Genomic DNA, 17,973 nt, shown 5'->3' with positions numbered 1-17,973 from the left:
ATCCGTAGAAATAGAATTAAAAAAGTTAAGTTAATTATCTTAGAAAACGACATGTTTATATTCATAAGCACACATTTTCCAATTTCAAATCCATATTATGGGCGCGTCCATCTTTAAATGAACATTAAATACCGCTACATAGAAGATTTCCGAAAGTAGTTCCAACGGCAGCTGACGTAATACAGATGAGGTATGAGGAGGGTACGGACTCGGCCGAAGTTGCGACGAGTGAATTTTATCAAGCAGACGAATGTCATCGGAGTTCCACGGGAGCTTACGAACTTCGTCTGTAAACAAATCGTCCCGTAGAAACCAATATGGCGGATATTAGTATGGGATTTTCCCGTAGGGATTTTTTACGCACGATTTAATGTTACAGACCACCAATTCAACCAATGAGCATTTGGAACGTACGCAAAAATAGTCCTACGCAGAAATTACCCCTGTTCCTCATAGTGCTGTGAAAAAAGTTCTCATCTTATTAAAAAAAATTAAACAGTTTATGAAAGGAAAAACATTTCTGTACATTTTATAGGTGCATTTGCTTCTTGTGATGTGAAGCTTAATCTCCATAATGATTTCTAAATACACCCCTATCTTGTGAAAACACTGGGATTTCTCATGCTATTTATAGACACTTCACTGTCGGTGACCAGTACTGCACTGCAAGTCTGCTAACCCCACATGCCATTCTGAGGATTGTGAGCTGACATATGTAGAATCATGCTGATATATAGTCCTCTTCAGGTTAAAGTTAAGGTAAAGTCCGGAGAAGCCATTGAATATTGTGAAATTTGCATAGAAGCCTATGGGAAGTGGAATTAGTGGTTTCTAGCCTTAAGCCAACAAGCGACTCGTTAGTACTAACACTCATGCATATATACGAACTATCTTCAGAATATATTAAAGAGAGACAACTCTAGCGGTAAGTCCCGACAGTTTAAAAAGTAGAGCTTCAATTCGAAAATGTGCTGTATGTGACGTCGAGTATAGTACTTGTAAGGAAAATCTTTTGTCTACTTCCGAAGAATGTTCGTGTTGCTGGTAAAAAAATTTGAGAACATTTGTCTTGTATCATTCGTGCAATCGTAAGCTTGACAAGTCATCATGCTTTGGTGATTAGATAAACAGGGTCGTAGAAATATTTACGGAATATTCTTTGTTTACATATTATTTGCAGTACTTGTATCAGTACCAAACCGATTTAGTGACGTCACAAGCCAATCGGAAGCTATCCGTAAAAGTCAATAAAGTCTGACTATGATCTTCCTTCAGATAGGAGAGTTCTGCAAGATGGCTATCCACTTATAGGTACGAGATCACAATTAATTCCCCTTGACTTTTAGTTCCTTTTTTTAGTGTGTATCTTCTGATTTTTTCTTTGCTGTCATAAACTTTATTGCTTAGTATTTACTGCTTTTATACATGTTTCCATTTTGGTAAATTTTCATTGAGTTTGAAGCGGTGGATTTTTTTATATGTCAAGATGGGTCTGTTGAAATGCACTACGAAATTAATTGTGTTCTCGTACATATATTTCGAACTGCATAGCCTTGAGCATTTTATAAAAGTGCATTTCGTACTAAAGGTTATTTATTTTTGTTTACGTGGGTATGATTTATCATAAGAGCCTAACTAAATGCAAAGGTAGTCTTTCCCTTTAATGTACATATTTAACATTTAATCCATAGAGTTCTATAGTATTAAATTTCTTCATCTAAAATGACTATTACTTCCCGCAATGTTGTAGAACCGTTCACCTTTTCAATTCCTGGAACTCGCATGTGTTTTGCATTGTAACCGTTTTGAATAAAATTGTTCAGCGACAGGGTCATCTTTTTTTTAGTTCTAATCTTTGAAAAATTTGAGTTCATCCTCTGGTATAAGGTATCTCCTGTTTGACCGACATATATAACTTTATACTAAAAACTCCTGTTAGACAGGCAATTATATTAAATTTTATACGTTGTTCAAGTATGTCGTTTGTTTATGTATGTTATTCGTGGACTCTGTATGTAATTCGTTGTCTATTGATATTGTTCCTTGTCTCTGTATGTCATGCCTTGACTGTATGTGATTCGTTGTCTGTTGATAACGTTCCTTGTCTCTGTATGTCGAACGTTGACTCTGTATGTGATTCGTTATCTATTGATATTGTTCCTCGTCTCTATAGTCGTGCGTTGACTCTGTCTGTGATTCGTGGTCTATTGATAACGTTCCCTTAAGTTGTTTCCTGATGCTATTTGTGGTCTCTGTATGCCATGCGTTGTCTATGGATGTCATTCGTTGTCTCTGCGTATCATTCGTTGTTTCTGTATGTCATTCGTTGTCCCGTTTGTCATTTGTTGTCTCTCTATTTCGTTCGTTGTTCCTGTATTTTTATTCTCTTTTTTGTGTTTCGCCCTTGATTTCACAATATTCCAAGAAATCATCAACCAGTGTGGTTTCATTAATAATAGGCATTCAAGGTCATGATAAATAGTGACTGTAAATCAATGGATGGATACGCGATAATTGAATCTAAACTGTTCTGCTTGATAATGGTATTGATAGAGGAGATTGATGAAACTTAGCCACACATGACTAATATAGCAAATTTTTGTTTTTACGAGATGTCTTAGCACACTGAGTTGAGAATCTATAAAAGCTCTGCAAGTTATGGTTAGGGGTTAAATTAACAGCACAACTTGTGCATAAGTATAAATATGGTTAAACTTAATTTAGGTAGTTGGTTGTATAGTATATTGTAAAAGTTCGAATGAGAATAAGTGTTATCAATATTTTATTAACTTAATTTTAGTTGGAAAATGGCTTAATTAGGTAGTTATTATTTCATACAATACAATGGCGTCAATATTACTTCAACAGAACATACTATTAACAAACACACAGGACGGAATTTATAACATTGGATTTCTAAAGACAGAAAAGAAAAAAAATATTCACTGTAACTACATGTATCACTTTACATTTCAAATACAACCAACAATTGCTAAAGAGAATTCTTGCTAAAGAGCATGACTTTATCTCTGTAGTTAGAGGTAGACGAGGAATTATTATCACATGTAGTTACAACATTTAGTTCACTTTATAATATTAAAAAATTGTCTGTATATCCATTCTGTTGTCGTATACTACTGACGGAAAGTTGGATGCTCTGAAAAAAAATCAACAATTCAATATTTTCTGATAATATAGTTCTGATACCATCCTAGTCAAGAGATTCAGTAGAATAAGCGTAATCTATTTTTGAATCTAAAAGTATGAAACCTAGTTTTTTTTATGGTAGAGATAGTAAGGACATTCATCGATGATGCCATATTTAAGGTTTCTAATATTACAATAAGAGGATAACAATTTGATTCTTAAGGGGAGGTCTGGCAGTTTTTGTAAATCAATATTTTGGCATAAACAGTGGAAGTAATTATTCTTGTCTCCGCTACCTAGAAAATAAGAAAAAAATTCTAGCCTTTTAGCTTCTACTATACATGTAATGCAAATAAATAATCTGTACCGACCAGAACTGGTAGACCCCCCTCAGAATCAAATGGTCGCCCCCTAATTTTAACGATTCGTGTAGTTTGATATTACATTATCGTATTTTTCTAAAAAGGTACCTAAAAATCGTACGTAAAACGGAACTAATGAATGAATCTGGAAACAAAATTAATACTTAATATACATAATACAATATGAGGCTTGTTTACGTATATATTATCGCCGCCCATAGATCACTACCTGCCTTTTAATTTACGTTTTCAAAATATATATATTCTTTTTCTCAAAAAAAAGTGTGGTCCCTAAAACCAGATCGATCGATATTTTTCTTTTTCATTATAGTTTAAGAGTATGTAGAAATTTTATTAATTAACTCATATTTCAGAACTCTCGATTGAAAACAAAATCACATTTTACACAAGTAGCATAAAATTAACTCGGATGTCAAGCTGTTTCCACATATTATTACTAGTTTATAAATTCTTATATATTGGCTCACGAATTTAGTTAAATTTTAGGGACTTGAAACTTACATGACAATGCCTCATTGTATACATATACAAGAGTACGATGACATTTACTGTCGAACGGCAAATTCTGGTTCATGGTTCTGTCTTCATCACAATCCATTCGCTCTTTTGTAGTTGAATCATAAGCCTAGTTCTCAACTGAAGAGTCGAATAATGATAAAGACACAATGAGTATAATTATACATATTCACACAATTTCTATACTACGTTGTTCTCAAACTGAACACTTTGAACTTCTTCATCAATCGTATGAATACCGGAAGTTGATCCACTGTCTTCTTCAAACGATGGCGATTTTGGATGATAATAAAACGTATTGCTTATGATTTCCATTTCCCGATTAGGACTAGGGGTTTGGTTTTGATTAAATGAAAATTCCATATTTTTTGGATGGTCTATTGGTGACATGGGTGTCCTTCCATCATGGAAGAAAGGATGAGGTAGTTTGTGGTTCGCCAGCATGTTGAAAGTAATCTTCTGTTGTCGTCTTTCTTTTCCTAAATAACAGGGGTTAAAAACAAAAGTAAATATGATTTGAACTTTCATAACAATCAATTTATATACATGATATATAAAAACAATTACACAAATGCGTAGTCTTTCGTAACTAGTAACATTCAAAGCACATAAACATTCAAGTACAGTAACCATTTTTATACTGGGGGATTAGGGGTGGGGGCGGGGATCGACTGGGATTACTTTGAAAAAAGTATAATTGAGTATTTTCTCACTTCTTCACAATATCTATAGATTTTGCAATAAAATCTCCGGCTACTGCTGAAAAAAGGTATGCGCCATGATTTTGTCGAGTCTAATGACGACAGGAGAAAATATTCAAAATAATCATGAACAAATGAATAAAACAAATGTTCTATATCGTGTCAATGATACACATAAACGTATTCCGTGCCGCATCAGACGAAACGGAGCAATGAAAAATTCGGAAATGCTTGCATGATGCACGTTCAACACCGATCAAAAGAAAGTCGAACACGCTTGGCTTTCATGTTTGTTTCAGTAAAGAACGTTTTAAATATATACAATTTGTACACCGAGATCATACCAGATAAGCTTGACGAACGTTTTACATGTATACAATGTGTACACCTAGATCATACCAGATAAGCTTGACGAACGTTTTACATGTATACAATGTGTACACCTAGTTCATACCAGATAAGCTTGAACGTTTTACATGTATACAATTTGTGCACCTAGTTCATACCAGATAAGCTTGACGAACGTTTTACGTGTAGACAATGTGTACACCTAGATCATACCAGATAAGCTTGACGAACGTTTTACATGCATACTATGTGTACACCCACTTCATACCTGATAAGCTTGAACGTTTTACATGTATACAATATTTACACCTAGTTCATACCAGATAAGCTTGACGAACGTTTTACATGTATACAATGTGTACACCTAGTTCATACCAGATAAGCTTGAACGTTTTACATGTATACAATTTGTACACCTAGTTCATACCAGATAAGCCAGTGGTGAGTTTTAGGTAAGGCCCCCCCTCTCCCCCCCAAAAAAATCTCGACAGGATCACCGGTGAGGATCACGAAGTGTGTGTTTTTCATGATTTAACGCACACAATTTTTCAAATTTTTTTCTATGGGGGAAGCCCGGCCCCCGGGACCCCTGGATCCGCCACTGTAAGCTTGATTGAACGTTTTACATACTAGAAACATATCTTTGAAGTAAGTACGTTTGTTTTTAAAAGCATAAATATAAATTCGTAGTACCTTTTGTGGGGTGATTTTCGTCGTCGCTTAGTCCCCGTCCACTATCACTTGTGTTGGTTTCCCCAGAGGTTTCGCTGTTGCTGTCCTCCTGTGGACGAAACATCTTTTGATGCAAACTATCCTGGAAAAGAATATTTAATGTTTCAGTTGATTTTGTTCTCCATGTTGCATTATTACGGAAAATAATGATACATCATGCTATTACTCAGAAAAAATTGTGATATATGAAAATGAAAATATGAAAAAACAGCTGGAAAACATGTTTGTAAACATATGAAATCCTATGTCGTATTTTTTCCTGTGTACCATTGTATCGATAGATAAATGACATTCTACATATAAAAATTTAGATCAATAAGTTTACTATCTTCAATTCATATGTACATGAATACAGTGCATAGGTATATTCAAGTGAGGGCGGGTCCCCTAGTGCTAAAAAATAAAAAAAAAACTGAAAATCACTTGACCGGACCTGCCTTAGGCCTTTCAGTTGGACCCTTTGTCGGAATATCTGGATACGCCACTGAAGTTAACAATTTTAGAAAAAGGAGGGATAGGGTCAATGCAGCTGTCGTCACAACAAGTTAAATTATCAGGAACAAAACTCTTGGATTTAGAAATATAAAATATTTACTCATATATTTTATTTAGTCGCCCTTTAAATGTTAAGCAGTACAAGTAGTTTTTCAAACTCATGAAAATTTACCTTTTTTAAAGTATAAAAACTAGTACCTTGTAATACTTTAGTACAAATAAAACACCAACGATTTATAACGACTTATAATAATAAATCGCTATGATGCAACGCCGAATAAAATGCATGGCAAATAAACTTTTTGTTTTGTGCTCTTTTCATCCCTGTTTTGCCTTCGTATCTTGTCAACTAAAGGAAATAGGAGTGTGAGTTCATGTCATATCTTGTCTAAATCTAAGAAGAATGGTCACAACGAAGCTCTAGGCAAAGTATGACCATATTTCCAGAGTAAATCAAAGTAACCGATTTTTGGATAAAAAGAACACCTTTCTAAGGACTGAGCCCCTCAGGGCCTATGTTAATGTCAGGATAATGCTTTAAAATGATTTATTACCCGGAACATGTCTTCTCATTACCAAACTACAATATTTAATTGAAATCGCAAAAAAAGATATTATAGAAAAAAATATACACGAGAATGCGAAGCATCATCTTATTATATTACTATTTCATTTTTTATGGTGAACATTATATTACAGCCGTCTTTCATCTTGTATGTTTACATTTTCTATAAATTAAAGACAGCAAAACACACACACGCGCGCGCACATTTAAAGATATATAAAAAAGCGACTTGAGGTCCGCTCAATCGTGAACTTTTGAACGGTTCCATTCATTAATGTAATGTCCCCAGGCAACAATCGTTGGTAACCTACAGATTGTGTAATTTATTTGTATTTTACCGACATTATAAGATTTATCAGTTGTATATATTAAAATGTTAAGTAGGTGTCTTCTCTCCGTTTAACTTTTAATGACCTATCGGCCATATTAATTCGCATATCAATATCGGATCAGCATACCAAATGATAGAATGTTTCAGTTCTTTTCGTTTTAAGTAAAATTGATAGGTTTCGAGGGTGGAAGAAATACAAGCTATGAAAGATGTGCGTAAAATCAATGTTCCAAATACCAGTGTACACATTTGTAGGGGGGTTACTTTTAAAAGGTTTCACAAATCATACAGAACAAGAAAATCTGAAACTATCTTCATAAATATAAGATAAATAAGATTATAAAACTCTACTGTAGTTCACTTATAATGATAAAAAATATGAAGAATTTTTTATGCCATGCTATCAAATCATCTATTAATATGGCAAGTTATGTCGAAATCAAGCGGTCAAAATCAAGGCCAAGTCAGGATGTGCGTTTGAATTAAATAAATAAAACTATCATAGCGTCAAATATAGAACAAGCGAGACAGAACAAGAATATACGTAGAGATATGAGTCAATATAACGATTGGGATGATTTTAATAATTTACATGACAAGGCCTAGATAAAAAATGTCTAATTAAGGTTACATTGGAGGGAAAAAGGGAAGGTAGGTAGGTAAATGTTTTTATAGACATTTATGGAAGGATTTCTCAAGAATGTGCTCGGGTAGGCTTTAAAAATAAGGTAGGTAGGGTAACCTTAAACAGGCATATTTTTTGCTTTGCCTAATGCATAGTATTGTAACCCTTCAAGGACAAATGTGTTGACATATTTTAAGAAGTCACGCTAACTTAGAATCCTAACTCATTGAATAGCCGTGCAAATGTACAGATCATAAACCAGAAATCCAATTCAAGTTAAACGCAGATAATTCTAGATTAAAATAAGATGATCATCGCATACCTGGGAGAGATGCACGTTTACCAAATATCAAACTTGATTACCTGTTATCTGTATAGATAAAGCAATGCTTTTACACAATTCATTTGGGCAACGTTTGACTACAAAAACCTGCCTTTTATTATAAATATGTTGGTCGAAAGTTGTAAAAAACGCACGAATCTATCAAATCTGATTAACTTCAAAAGTTGTAACATACAGAATTGCTGATAACAGTGGATTTTGATTTGGCAGATCGAGATGTTAATCATACGTGAATTCAAATTGTTTATACAGAGAATTCCTTAAGTTGATTAATCAATGGAAAAGTGGAGCCACTTTCGAAAGCGAAGATGATACAACAAATACCTAATGTAAAAGAAGACGGCCAGAAATGAAAACATTTTTCGCTCATTTATTCAATTAATTTCTTGTGGTGAAAGATTTCAAGTGATTGGAAGTCCCGCTGAGAAAATGCGATTCCACTTGTTAAATTGGCTGGTACTTAGTTATGGTCATTGATCGACGCGTGAAAAACGTCTGGAAAAATAGACAGCTTGAAGGTGCAATCTGGAAAATTGATTCTCAACACAAGTATTACAAACGTGTCAAACATCAAAATGATGTTAACAGAAATCATGTATCAACGGCACAAGTTAACAGAAGTGATTTTTAGTAAAAATTATCTAGTATAGAGAAACCAAGAAAAGTTGCATCAAACTCACCCCATAGTTTCCAATCCGGCCATTACTGTTTGTTCTGGTTTCAAATCTCATTTGGTTAATATGTGGATTATCTAACACATGAAACGCAAATGTTACTTCTTTTTTCTTCCTTTCATGATCTAAGATTTGTTCGTCAATACTCCCAATTTCTGTTTCCATCAGCACATTATTAGAATTTGTAGAATAACTAACTTGTGCTATTTGTTTGTTTTTAGAATTTCGTCTAATAAAGTCAAGTTTACGAATTATACAAATGGCAACAATGATACAAACCGACATTATAACTGTAGCCCCAACAAAGGCAACGACAATCATTATATTTGAGTGAATCCCAGATATATCTTCCTTTCCTATCACAATTTCTAAAGTTGTATAATTAAACATTTTAGGACTACCTCTATCCGACACTATTAAGCTAAGTATGAACTTCTTCCCCGATAAATTATTAACTTCTTTTTGGAGAACTATGTCGCCGAGTTGAGGATATATTTGAAATAAACCAGAGTCATTTTTGCTGTCAATAAGAAACTCTAAAGACGAGTTCATGCCTTCATCGGGATCTTCGGCCAATATTCTTGCCACTACTGTACCCGGGATTGCATTCTTAGAGATGTGTACGGTCCTGTTGGTTGGTGTCGGATATTTAATGATTGGGGCGTTGTCATTTTGATCGGCGATGAAAATATTAACATGAGCTGTACAGCTTCTCGACGGACTTCCCAAGTCTGAAGCAGTTACTGTTAAATTGTATGATTTTCTTTCTTCTCTGTCTATTTGTTTTGTCGCTTTTATTTTTCCATCGGAGTACAGTACGAAAGGAGAAGACATGGTTTCGCCGGAAAAAACAACTTTGCCATTGTCTCCTTCGTCACGATCAAACGCTAAAAGGCTTCCTATACTTGATCCCATTTTTGTATTTTCCTCGACAATAAAAATGAACAATTTTTCTACAAATTCTGGTGTATTATCATTTACATCATTAATTTTAACAGATACAGTTGACGTTGCATACAACGCAGGACTTCCGTCATCAAATGCTATGACGTGGAACATGAAGCCTGGTGTTTTTTCTCTGTCAAAAACTACATTTGTGCGAACTAATCCTGTTAATGAGTTAATACTAAGAATGGAACTATTAACTTGAGGCAGCATGTATTTGACTTGAGCATTTCTGCCTATGTCATCGTCTTTAGCCAACACCTGAATAACTGCATCTCCGATCATATTGTTTTCTGATATTGACGCAGTGTAGAAGTTCGTACTAAATTTTGGAGGACAATCATTAATATCAAGTATTTCAACCAAGAACGCCCTACTGAAACTTAATGGAGGAAATCCAGCATCATGACATGTTATTGTTATCATATGTGAAGGTGAAGTTTCACGGTCAAGAGGTTTCGCAACTATGACCTTGAATTCATTGATGTCAAGACCTTGCAGATCAAACAATTCAGAGTTTAGGGAACATGTTACAATGCCATTATTTCCAGCATCTCGGTCTTCAACCATGACATGAGCAACAGCTTGACCCATCGTTGCCCCTTCCGAAATAGTAGCTTTATTTCCAGCGTTAAGTAAATTGACATGAATTTTAGGGGGGTTATTTTCAGTATCTTCAATTGTAACAAAAACATGAGTTTGAGTAGTTAATGGTTGTTCCCCCATATCACTGACCTCAACTATTATCTTATACGTTCCATGAGAAAGGGGACTCAATACAAAAAGTTCCCCAGTTGTTTCGTTCACAGAAAAAAGCTTTTTAATAATATCTGATTGAATGGGACTCATACCATATCTTATTTCTGCATTTTGTCCTATGTCAAGGTCGAATGCATGTAACTTAAAAATGACATAACCTGGTGCCACTCCTTCTTTCGCGGTCACGTTAAAGAAAGAATTGCTGAGCATAGGCGCATTATCATTTTCGTCAAGTATGGTAACTGCCACAGAAAGTTCTGCCTTGAGCACCGGAAGTCCACCATCCGCGGCGATAATTTTAAATTCATAAGAATCTCTTATTTCTCTATCAAGAGGTTTAGTGACAATAAGTCGAATAACAGAAGTTCCATCTAGGTTTTTTGTAGCATTAATCCCAAAAGGTAAAGTATCTGGTTCTATTGTATATCTTTTGATTGAGTAGTTACTACTCGTATCCAAATCTCTAGCACCGTTTATATTGAACCCTGCTCCAACAAGAACCGATTCACTGATTTCTAAATTTATCCGAGAAGAATAAAATTTTGGGGAATGATCGTTAATGTCGTCAATGTAAATAATTACTGATATTTTCGTAAAGAAACTTTTGATTGTTGATTGAGCCGCTGTTTGAAATGAAAACATACAGGATTTTAAATATGGACAAACTGTTTCCCGGTCTATGGTGTCTACCGTGAACAAGTTACCTGAAGATTGATTAAGGGTGAATATTGAACGTATTTGTCTGTCCCCAGTCAGGAAACTGTAGCGCAGAGTTCGAAAATCATCATCACTCATATTCATGTTTAAGTTTGAATCGAACGCAATATTTCCTATAAAAATTCCCGGTCCTTGTTCTTCTGGAATATGATAAACTACACTTGACGAAGACTGGAGAAATAAAAATATCAACACTGTCCAGTAATGTATCATGATTAACGTATCAGTAATTCATAATAAGGCGTGGGTAATTTGTCTTAAAACCCTGCATAAAGTGAAACCTCTAAGTAATTTTAACTCCAACTCTCCTTGGGATCCCGGCGGTATTTACTTATTTCGGTTGTTGGTCAAACCATGTACATATTTTGACATATTCCTGCAAATGTAATATTGTATCAATATTTACATGAAACAATTATAATCATTTATTAAACGATTGTAATTTGAAGTCAACCAACGTTAAGTCAAAACTGTCTACCAAGGGAAAGAAATTTATCAGAACGGAGAATTGATTAAAAGCATTAAACCTATTATTTTTCTGCCTGTAGCGTTTAATGCTTACCGAAACGCTTTCTCGTAATAGTTTTCCCATTAAATGACAGGTGTGCGAAATGAACTCTGCTAAAGCAGAAATGTGATACACTGTGTAACTTCAACAAGCATGGCAGAACAAGTAACGATGCCCCGTCGATCAGTAGTTTGTTCGATGGGTTTGTATTGCTAAAATATCTTACTTTTGGCTATATACTGAACCAATCTAAAACGTTATACCCCCCCAACTCCTAGTTTTCAAAATTTTCAAATCTCTTTGTATCTGTTTGTTTTATGCGATGTTTGTTTTTTTTAAGTTTTATATCCAAACATCCTTGTCGGGCAAATAAGGCCTAAAGCAGTGGACTGTGTACATGTAGGTACTACCTTGTCATTCATCAGTAAACCGCTGTATAATACCTTAGGGCACATTATGGTAAACGCTATGTTACATAACATCTAATGGGTTATATCCATTTGTAATATAGTTATCAGTTATAAATACTATATATGGAAGATCAAGCACCTAGTGAAATTTTCTCATTCCATTGATAAATTATTTAATAATTTGAAGCTTGTATATTCTTAGAATCTTGTGTATTAAAACAAATTAAATTAATTTTGTTATCAAAAGAACTGTCAGAATATCTAAATCGACTTTATAATGCCTTAAATGTTTAAATTGTATGAATACAATTGAAATTGGGACCAAAAAAAAATACTTAAATTTTTGCAAGCGCAAATCAACAAAAACTACAAACGCGTTTTTGGCCTTGTTTTAACATTGACAGAGAAGTCCAAGTGTCTAGGATCTGATTAATTGTGTCACTTACGAGAAAATGTAATGGATTCCATTAATCCCACATTAAAAATCCAATGGTGTATATTTAGAGGTGTTGTTACTAAATGCTAAATCAAAGTAGCATTCATGTCTCACAAATTCCGCTTAATGTTAGACGGATGTTTAAAGAGCTTCGCAAATATTTAAACAGATAACTTATGATTATTTCACAAAACAATTCCAATTTGCTTTCAATTACTATCTTATTTAATTTCAAATAGAATAAATATATACTGATTAAAATTTCATACAAAAGGCATGCATCGTGATTGAAAGTTTTAACAATCTGAACGTAGCTGGGTCGTTAGCCCAACTCTAGTTTTACTCTGGTCTCAACATTTCAGACATTTTTGTTATTAAGTTTCTTCAATGAATTCAATCGTGTTTTCTGAGTTATTTTAATTTCCAATGGAATTTTTAAGCATAAAATTACTTTTTTACAAGTCATAAGGTAAAGCTAAAATTAAAACTGATACTTACCGTTACTTAAGTTTATCTACAAATTCATTTTCACAAATTTTCTGTCAAAAAATCTACAAATCGCACAAACAACTCCATTATCTCGTAACAGTAAAAATTACAGAACTGATATTTAATTGTTTGTTTTCACTAAAGGCGAAGTTTTATATTGACAGAGACTTTATCATCAAACTTTAATCGGTTGTTGAACAATTCTAAACATTTCCGACCAAAAAAGATTTAAATTAACCATGGGGTGTCCTTTTTGTTCCAAATGCTCATATCAAGAACTCTATAGTGTGTTGAATTAAGCTCCTCAGATAAAATCGTCAAATTAAACTTTCATCCGATTAGGAAGAAATAAGTGCTGTGTCGACGATTCAAGATGTTTGATCGGATGATAATGATTAGAATTTCAGCGGTGGATCTTCTGTTTTGAACTGTCGTTGGACACACAACTCATATTTATATGTATTATTTCTTCAAATTAGTATGTTGATATCAAGTTGGTACTTGAACAAAGCCTACCAAGGACGACAAGACTTCACTTTTTCATTTACTTTGACTTCAGACTCCTGAATTTTTTTTTGGTTTGAATTCTTACAAAGTAAATAGAAGTTTTAGTCTTAGAGTACTGATATTTAAGTTGTATTTCTGTATCAAATTCAATAAGCAACCGATCCAGAGCCTTGTTTCAAGTAAATCCTTGTTTTGTGTTAAAAGTTGCTAACTGTAAGTTTAAAAGCAAGATATTAGAATGTTGTCTCTGGTATTTATGTCGTTTTAACTATTTCTTCCATTATAATTGGAAATACTATTGCTACTAATGAAAAGAAATCGTTTTCTTTGCATGACAATATAATTAGATACAATGGTGTATAGACGTCTTCAAAGTGTTTCAGATGCATCCCATATTAAACAAAGGATCAGATGTAAATCATAAGGATACTACAAAGCGGTAAACAGGCACCATCTGTAAATTTCATGTCGTCTCTTTTATTAGAACAGCTTAGTCTGTCTGAGCTTGAACAATTTCTAAATACTCATGCCTTATAGCCTTCACAACTTTTTTGACCCCATGTATATTAATATAGCATTTCCGTTCCGGGTTAGCCGTCTGTTGGTTCTATATTGTACATTACCTAATGATAAATGTCATTACGAGCAAAACAGATCATAAAAGTGAAATTATCAAACATTGCAACACGTTGTAATAACATTTCTAACGAACCGATCAGTACAGAAGGTATAAGATTACTCATGTTTTCCGACAGCATGGCCCAGATACATTATACGGTTTCCGCAGTCTTTAAAATTCTAATGTTAGATTTTTTTAAAGAAGAAATTAAGAATTAAGTAGCACTCCAGCTAAGAATCATGCAAAATGTGATTTATGGGTAAAAAGCCTATATATTTTTATCTTTGACACTCAAATACAATAGAATCTATTGGAATTTCAATGAAAAATTCAAAAGTAAAACTTTTATGTTATGGACCCTATTCCATTGGAGGAAATGTTTACACTAATAACTTGTGTTCACTTTAAATATAATATGAATATAATGAAAAAAAAAAATAAGATAATTTCTTGGGCAACTCGAAAATTAAGTATCTATCTACAGTGCACGAATCCCATTAAATCGCCGGTATCATTTCTGATAAATCTTTCTGCGTATCAAAATTTACTTAAATAATTGATAACCCCTAATTTAATATCATTTTATTATTTGCATGAATAGGTAGGAAATCTTTCTTCCTCTGAAACCCTAGACAGTATTTGATTAAGATTGATTGATTCACAGAAAATTCAATTTGGCGGTAAGTTTCCTTATATATGTAGAGGATATTTACTTTCTTAGAATACAAAACGTATATGCATCGTTTGTTGTGACAGTTATCATAAAAATCAACCACGTGGTGAAATTTACCAAACATAAGCCATGATAAACAAAGTTTTGCCGAAAAAATCCCGAATTCATCGATCATTGTAAAATTTTATTAAATCATTTGTACTCTTTGAAATACACATGCAATCAATGATGGAGAGAACCAATTGGTCAATTAAGTGGTAAGTAAATATACACGGAACAAGATTAACACAGGAATAAGAACTCCCACAATGTAGTATTGAAACAGTCTCAATGTTTCAGCGACTTATCAGTACAAATATTTATCTAATATCGGTGGACAAAATATGTTCCAACGTGTAAACAACAATCCTATTACTCACTTATCCGAATAGAAGAACCTGGACAAAACTCTAAAAAAAAAACATAAATAGACGATATGTGCTTTGTTTGTAGATAATCAACAATCTACTTGTCTGATATCAGTATTCATTCAACGATAAATAATTCTGACACATGTAAAATGTAGTAAAATCTTAATATGCTATTCTTTTGAAAGATGTACACCCCCTGTACATAGCAATTATCAAGTTGAAAAAAGAAATTTTGAGTTCGAAATCATAAATTTGCTTAAAACATGTATGATCTGAATATCTTCCATCTAATATTTCGCAAAAATGAGCCAGCATTACCTGATTTGTCTAGTTATCCAATAACATGTTTGTATATTTCAATAACTGTCACATGAACTTCGCTACAGGGTAAGTAATAAGAAAACGTGCATAAATATGTCCAATAACACACATAAATCTGGATCCGAGTACAAAAATCATAAATATGACGAGTAATGATTACAAAACTTGTCCCTGACCATATTTATCAGTCCAAAATGAAGCCATCTACTGCGGTATGACATATCTGATGATCCAATCTCTACCCCGGGCTTACTGACCATTGTCCAGGCCATCAGTAATTTAATGAACTTCTCTACAGTCTAACAGTTCTTGCTATTTCACTTTTAACATACTTATTTGACCCACAGTTGATCATATTTTGCGCATATTTTCCCCATACGTATCGAAAATGATTGTTAGAAGTTTTAAGATAACTAGCCCAAAATACTATTGCATATTTTACCAAAACTTAAGACTGTGTTGTTAACCCTCATTTTACTTCTCTTAATTACAAAAATAATGAAAAAAATGTTTACCTGTTTATTTTAGTCCATTTTACGAATGAAATCACAAAAAAAACATTAATATCCGAACAGAAACATCTCATTACTTTACAAAGTATATAATTTTCAGTCAAAACACGTGACTAAAACAATCTGCACTTTATCGATCAAGTTGTCAATTCAACTGAAATTCTGAAAGAAGCATTAAGCGAGAGGTTATCCTAGCAAGTCTGCGGCGCTACGGTTGACTGAATCTTTCTCTTCACCGACGGCTACTGATTGGCAATTTCGACATGACAATCCATCAATGTGTAACTGAATTGACTTTCATGAAAATACAAAACCAATGCAAGTGCAAGAATAATTGTAAACATGTCGCGAAAACATTAATTCTAATAATTCGATGATTAAGACCAAAAAAACGCTTAGCCTCACAGAACAGGGGCAGATCCATACATTTTGAAAAGGAGGAATGTCAGCCGGTGTTTCTCAGAAAAAGAGGGGTGCTATGACATTATTTGCCATTTCTTGTAAATTTTACGCATAAAAAATGACAAATTTTCCTATAAAAGGGGGTGAGTGCCAACCCCCTGCACCGCCACTGCAGAAACTGTGGATTATTCATTTTCAAAACCTACATGTCATGTCATTGTTTTGGCAAGTATTTTTAAAATTTTGGGAAGATAGTCTTTCTATCAGAATGAAATGATATCATATTTGATTAACCCGGGGAAAATAATGTTTCGTCCGAAAAGAGATAATGTCTATACATGTAGCGTATTAATAATGTTTTATTTGCGTACATGTTCATATCTGAATAGTTGTAAAAAAGTATTTTACTGAAAAAAAGTATCGCATATACATGTATTTCGAATTAGTAGCTTGTACTCAAGATAATGACCAATTAATAAATATACATATAGTAGGAACTGACGACCAGGGGTGTGGTTCTCGAAGCTATCCTAAGATATGTCCTAAGTCACGTCCTAACACCAACTTTAGGATGGAGTTAGGATCATCTTATGACAATGTTAGGTTGTGTCTCGAAACTATCTCAGACATGTCTCAAGTTAAGACGTCATAAAGGCATCTTAAGTACAATTTGTGAAATGTTTAAATTATTATTCATGTTTTATTAAAAAATATTAAATACGGTAATTTAAAATATCAAATAAACAAAAATGCATATATGATAAGGCAAAAATCTTTTGATTATCGGGGGTTAAAAGTTTAAAATCATGCACATTCCTTAAAAATATGTTTGAACCGATGCGTGCCGGTCATTCTGTGATAATTTTTCGATGAAATGATCCGATCGTAAGACACCTATTTAGTCGTCCCAAAGTTAGGATGACTTCTTAAATTATGATGGTTTCGAGAACACGACTTGGGACAGAGACGAATCCTAAGGTAGTCTTAGGATATGCCTTATCCCAGAAAGCTTCGAGAAATCCACCCCAGATAACCAACTCTTCCTCCAGGTAGTCCACATTTTTATACTTGTGTTAAATATTCTTAAAAGTTTTATTACACACAGGTTTTGTATATACGAAAAAAATTGCACAGAGAAAACGCAAACAAACAAAAAAAGGAAGTTCCAATTAGACAAGTAGCGGAAAAATAACCCAAGCCGACAATTTACTTTGTATATATATTATTTTAGTTACTTTATACTCTTTATTGTGTTGTCTGTTGTCTAGTCTTTGTCCTTGGATTACATTTTTTTATTTCCACTAGAATCTTGGTTCCCTTGATTACTCTTTAAAAAGTGTATATTATGTCTTTATTTTTATCATATGTTTTATACATGTACTTCATGCGCGGTAGTAAGCTTTAT

At 33.5% G+C, this 17,973-nt stretch overlaps 1 protein-coding gene across 2 annotated transcripts; it reads right to left on the bottom strand.

Moving 5' to 3' along the window:
- Window positions 1–2,769: 2,769 nt before the first annotated feature.
- On the bottom strand, window positions 2,770–16,895 carry LOC148605560 (protocadherin-9-like). Of its 2 annotated transcripts, none has more exons than XM_088547651.1 (5): window positions 16,170–16,895; window positions 8,867–11,657; window positions 5,789–5,909; window positions 4,032–4,525; window positions 2,770–3,157 (listed from the first exon to the last, which is right to left on the bottom strand). In XM_088547651.1, the coding sequence occupies exons 2-4, from the start codon at window positions 11,492–11,494 to the stop codon at window positions 4,227–4,229; spliced, it is 3,048 nt and encodes a 1,015-aa protein (XP_088403777.1). In that variant the 5' UTR covers window positions 11,495–11,657; window positions 16,170–16,895; the 3' UTR covers window positions 2,770–3,157; window positions 4,032–4,226. The 2 variants fall into 2 exon arrangements, with proteins under 2 accessions (XP_088403777.1, XP_088403778.1); XM_088547652.1 differs by lacking the exon at window positions 16,170–16,895 and adding an exon at window positions 13,134–13,272.
- Between the last annotated feature and the right edge of the window lie 1,078 nt (window positions 16,896–17,973).

This window comes from Perna viridis, chromosome 10 (assembly GCF_037379345.1).
Source record: "Perna viridis isolate PV_CMFRI_1.1 ecotype Kerala chromosome 10, ASM3737934v1, whole genome shotgun sequence".
In the NCBI taxonomy this organism is placed as follows: domain Eukaryota; kingdom Metazoa; phylum Mollusca; class Bivalvia; order Mytilida; family Mytilidae; genus Perna; species Perna viridis.
Note: the sequence above shows the minus strand (reverse complement) of the source record. Positions and strands in the feature narration are given on the sequence as shown.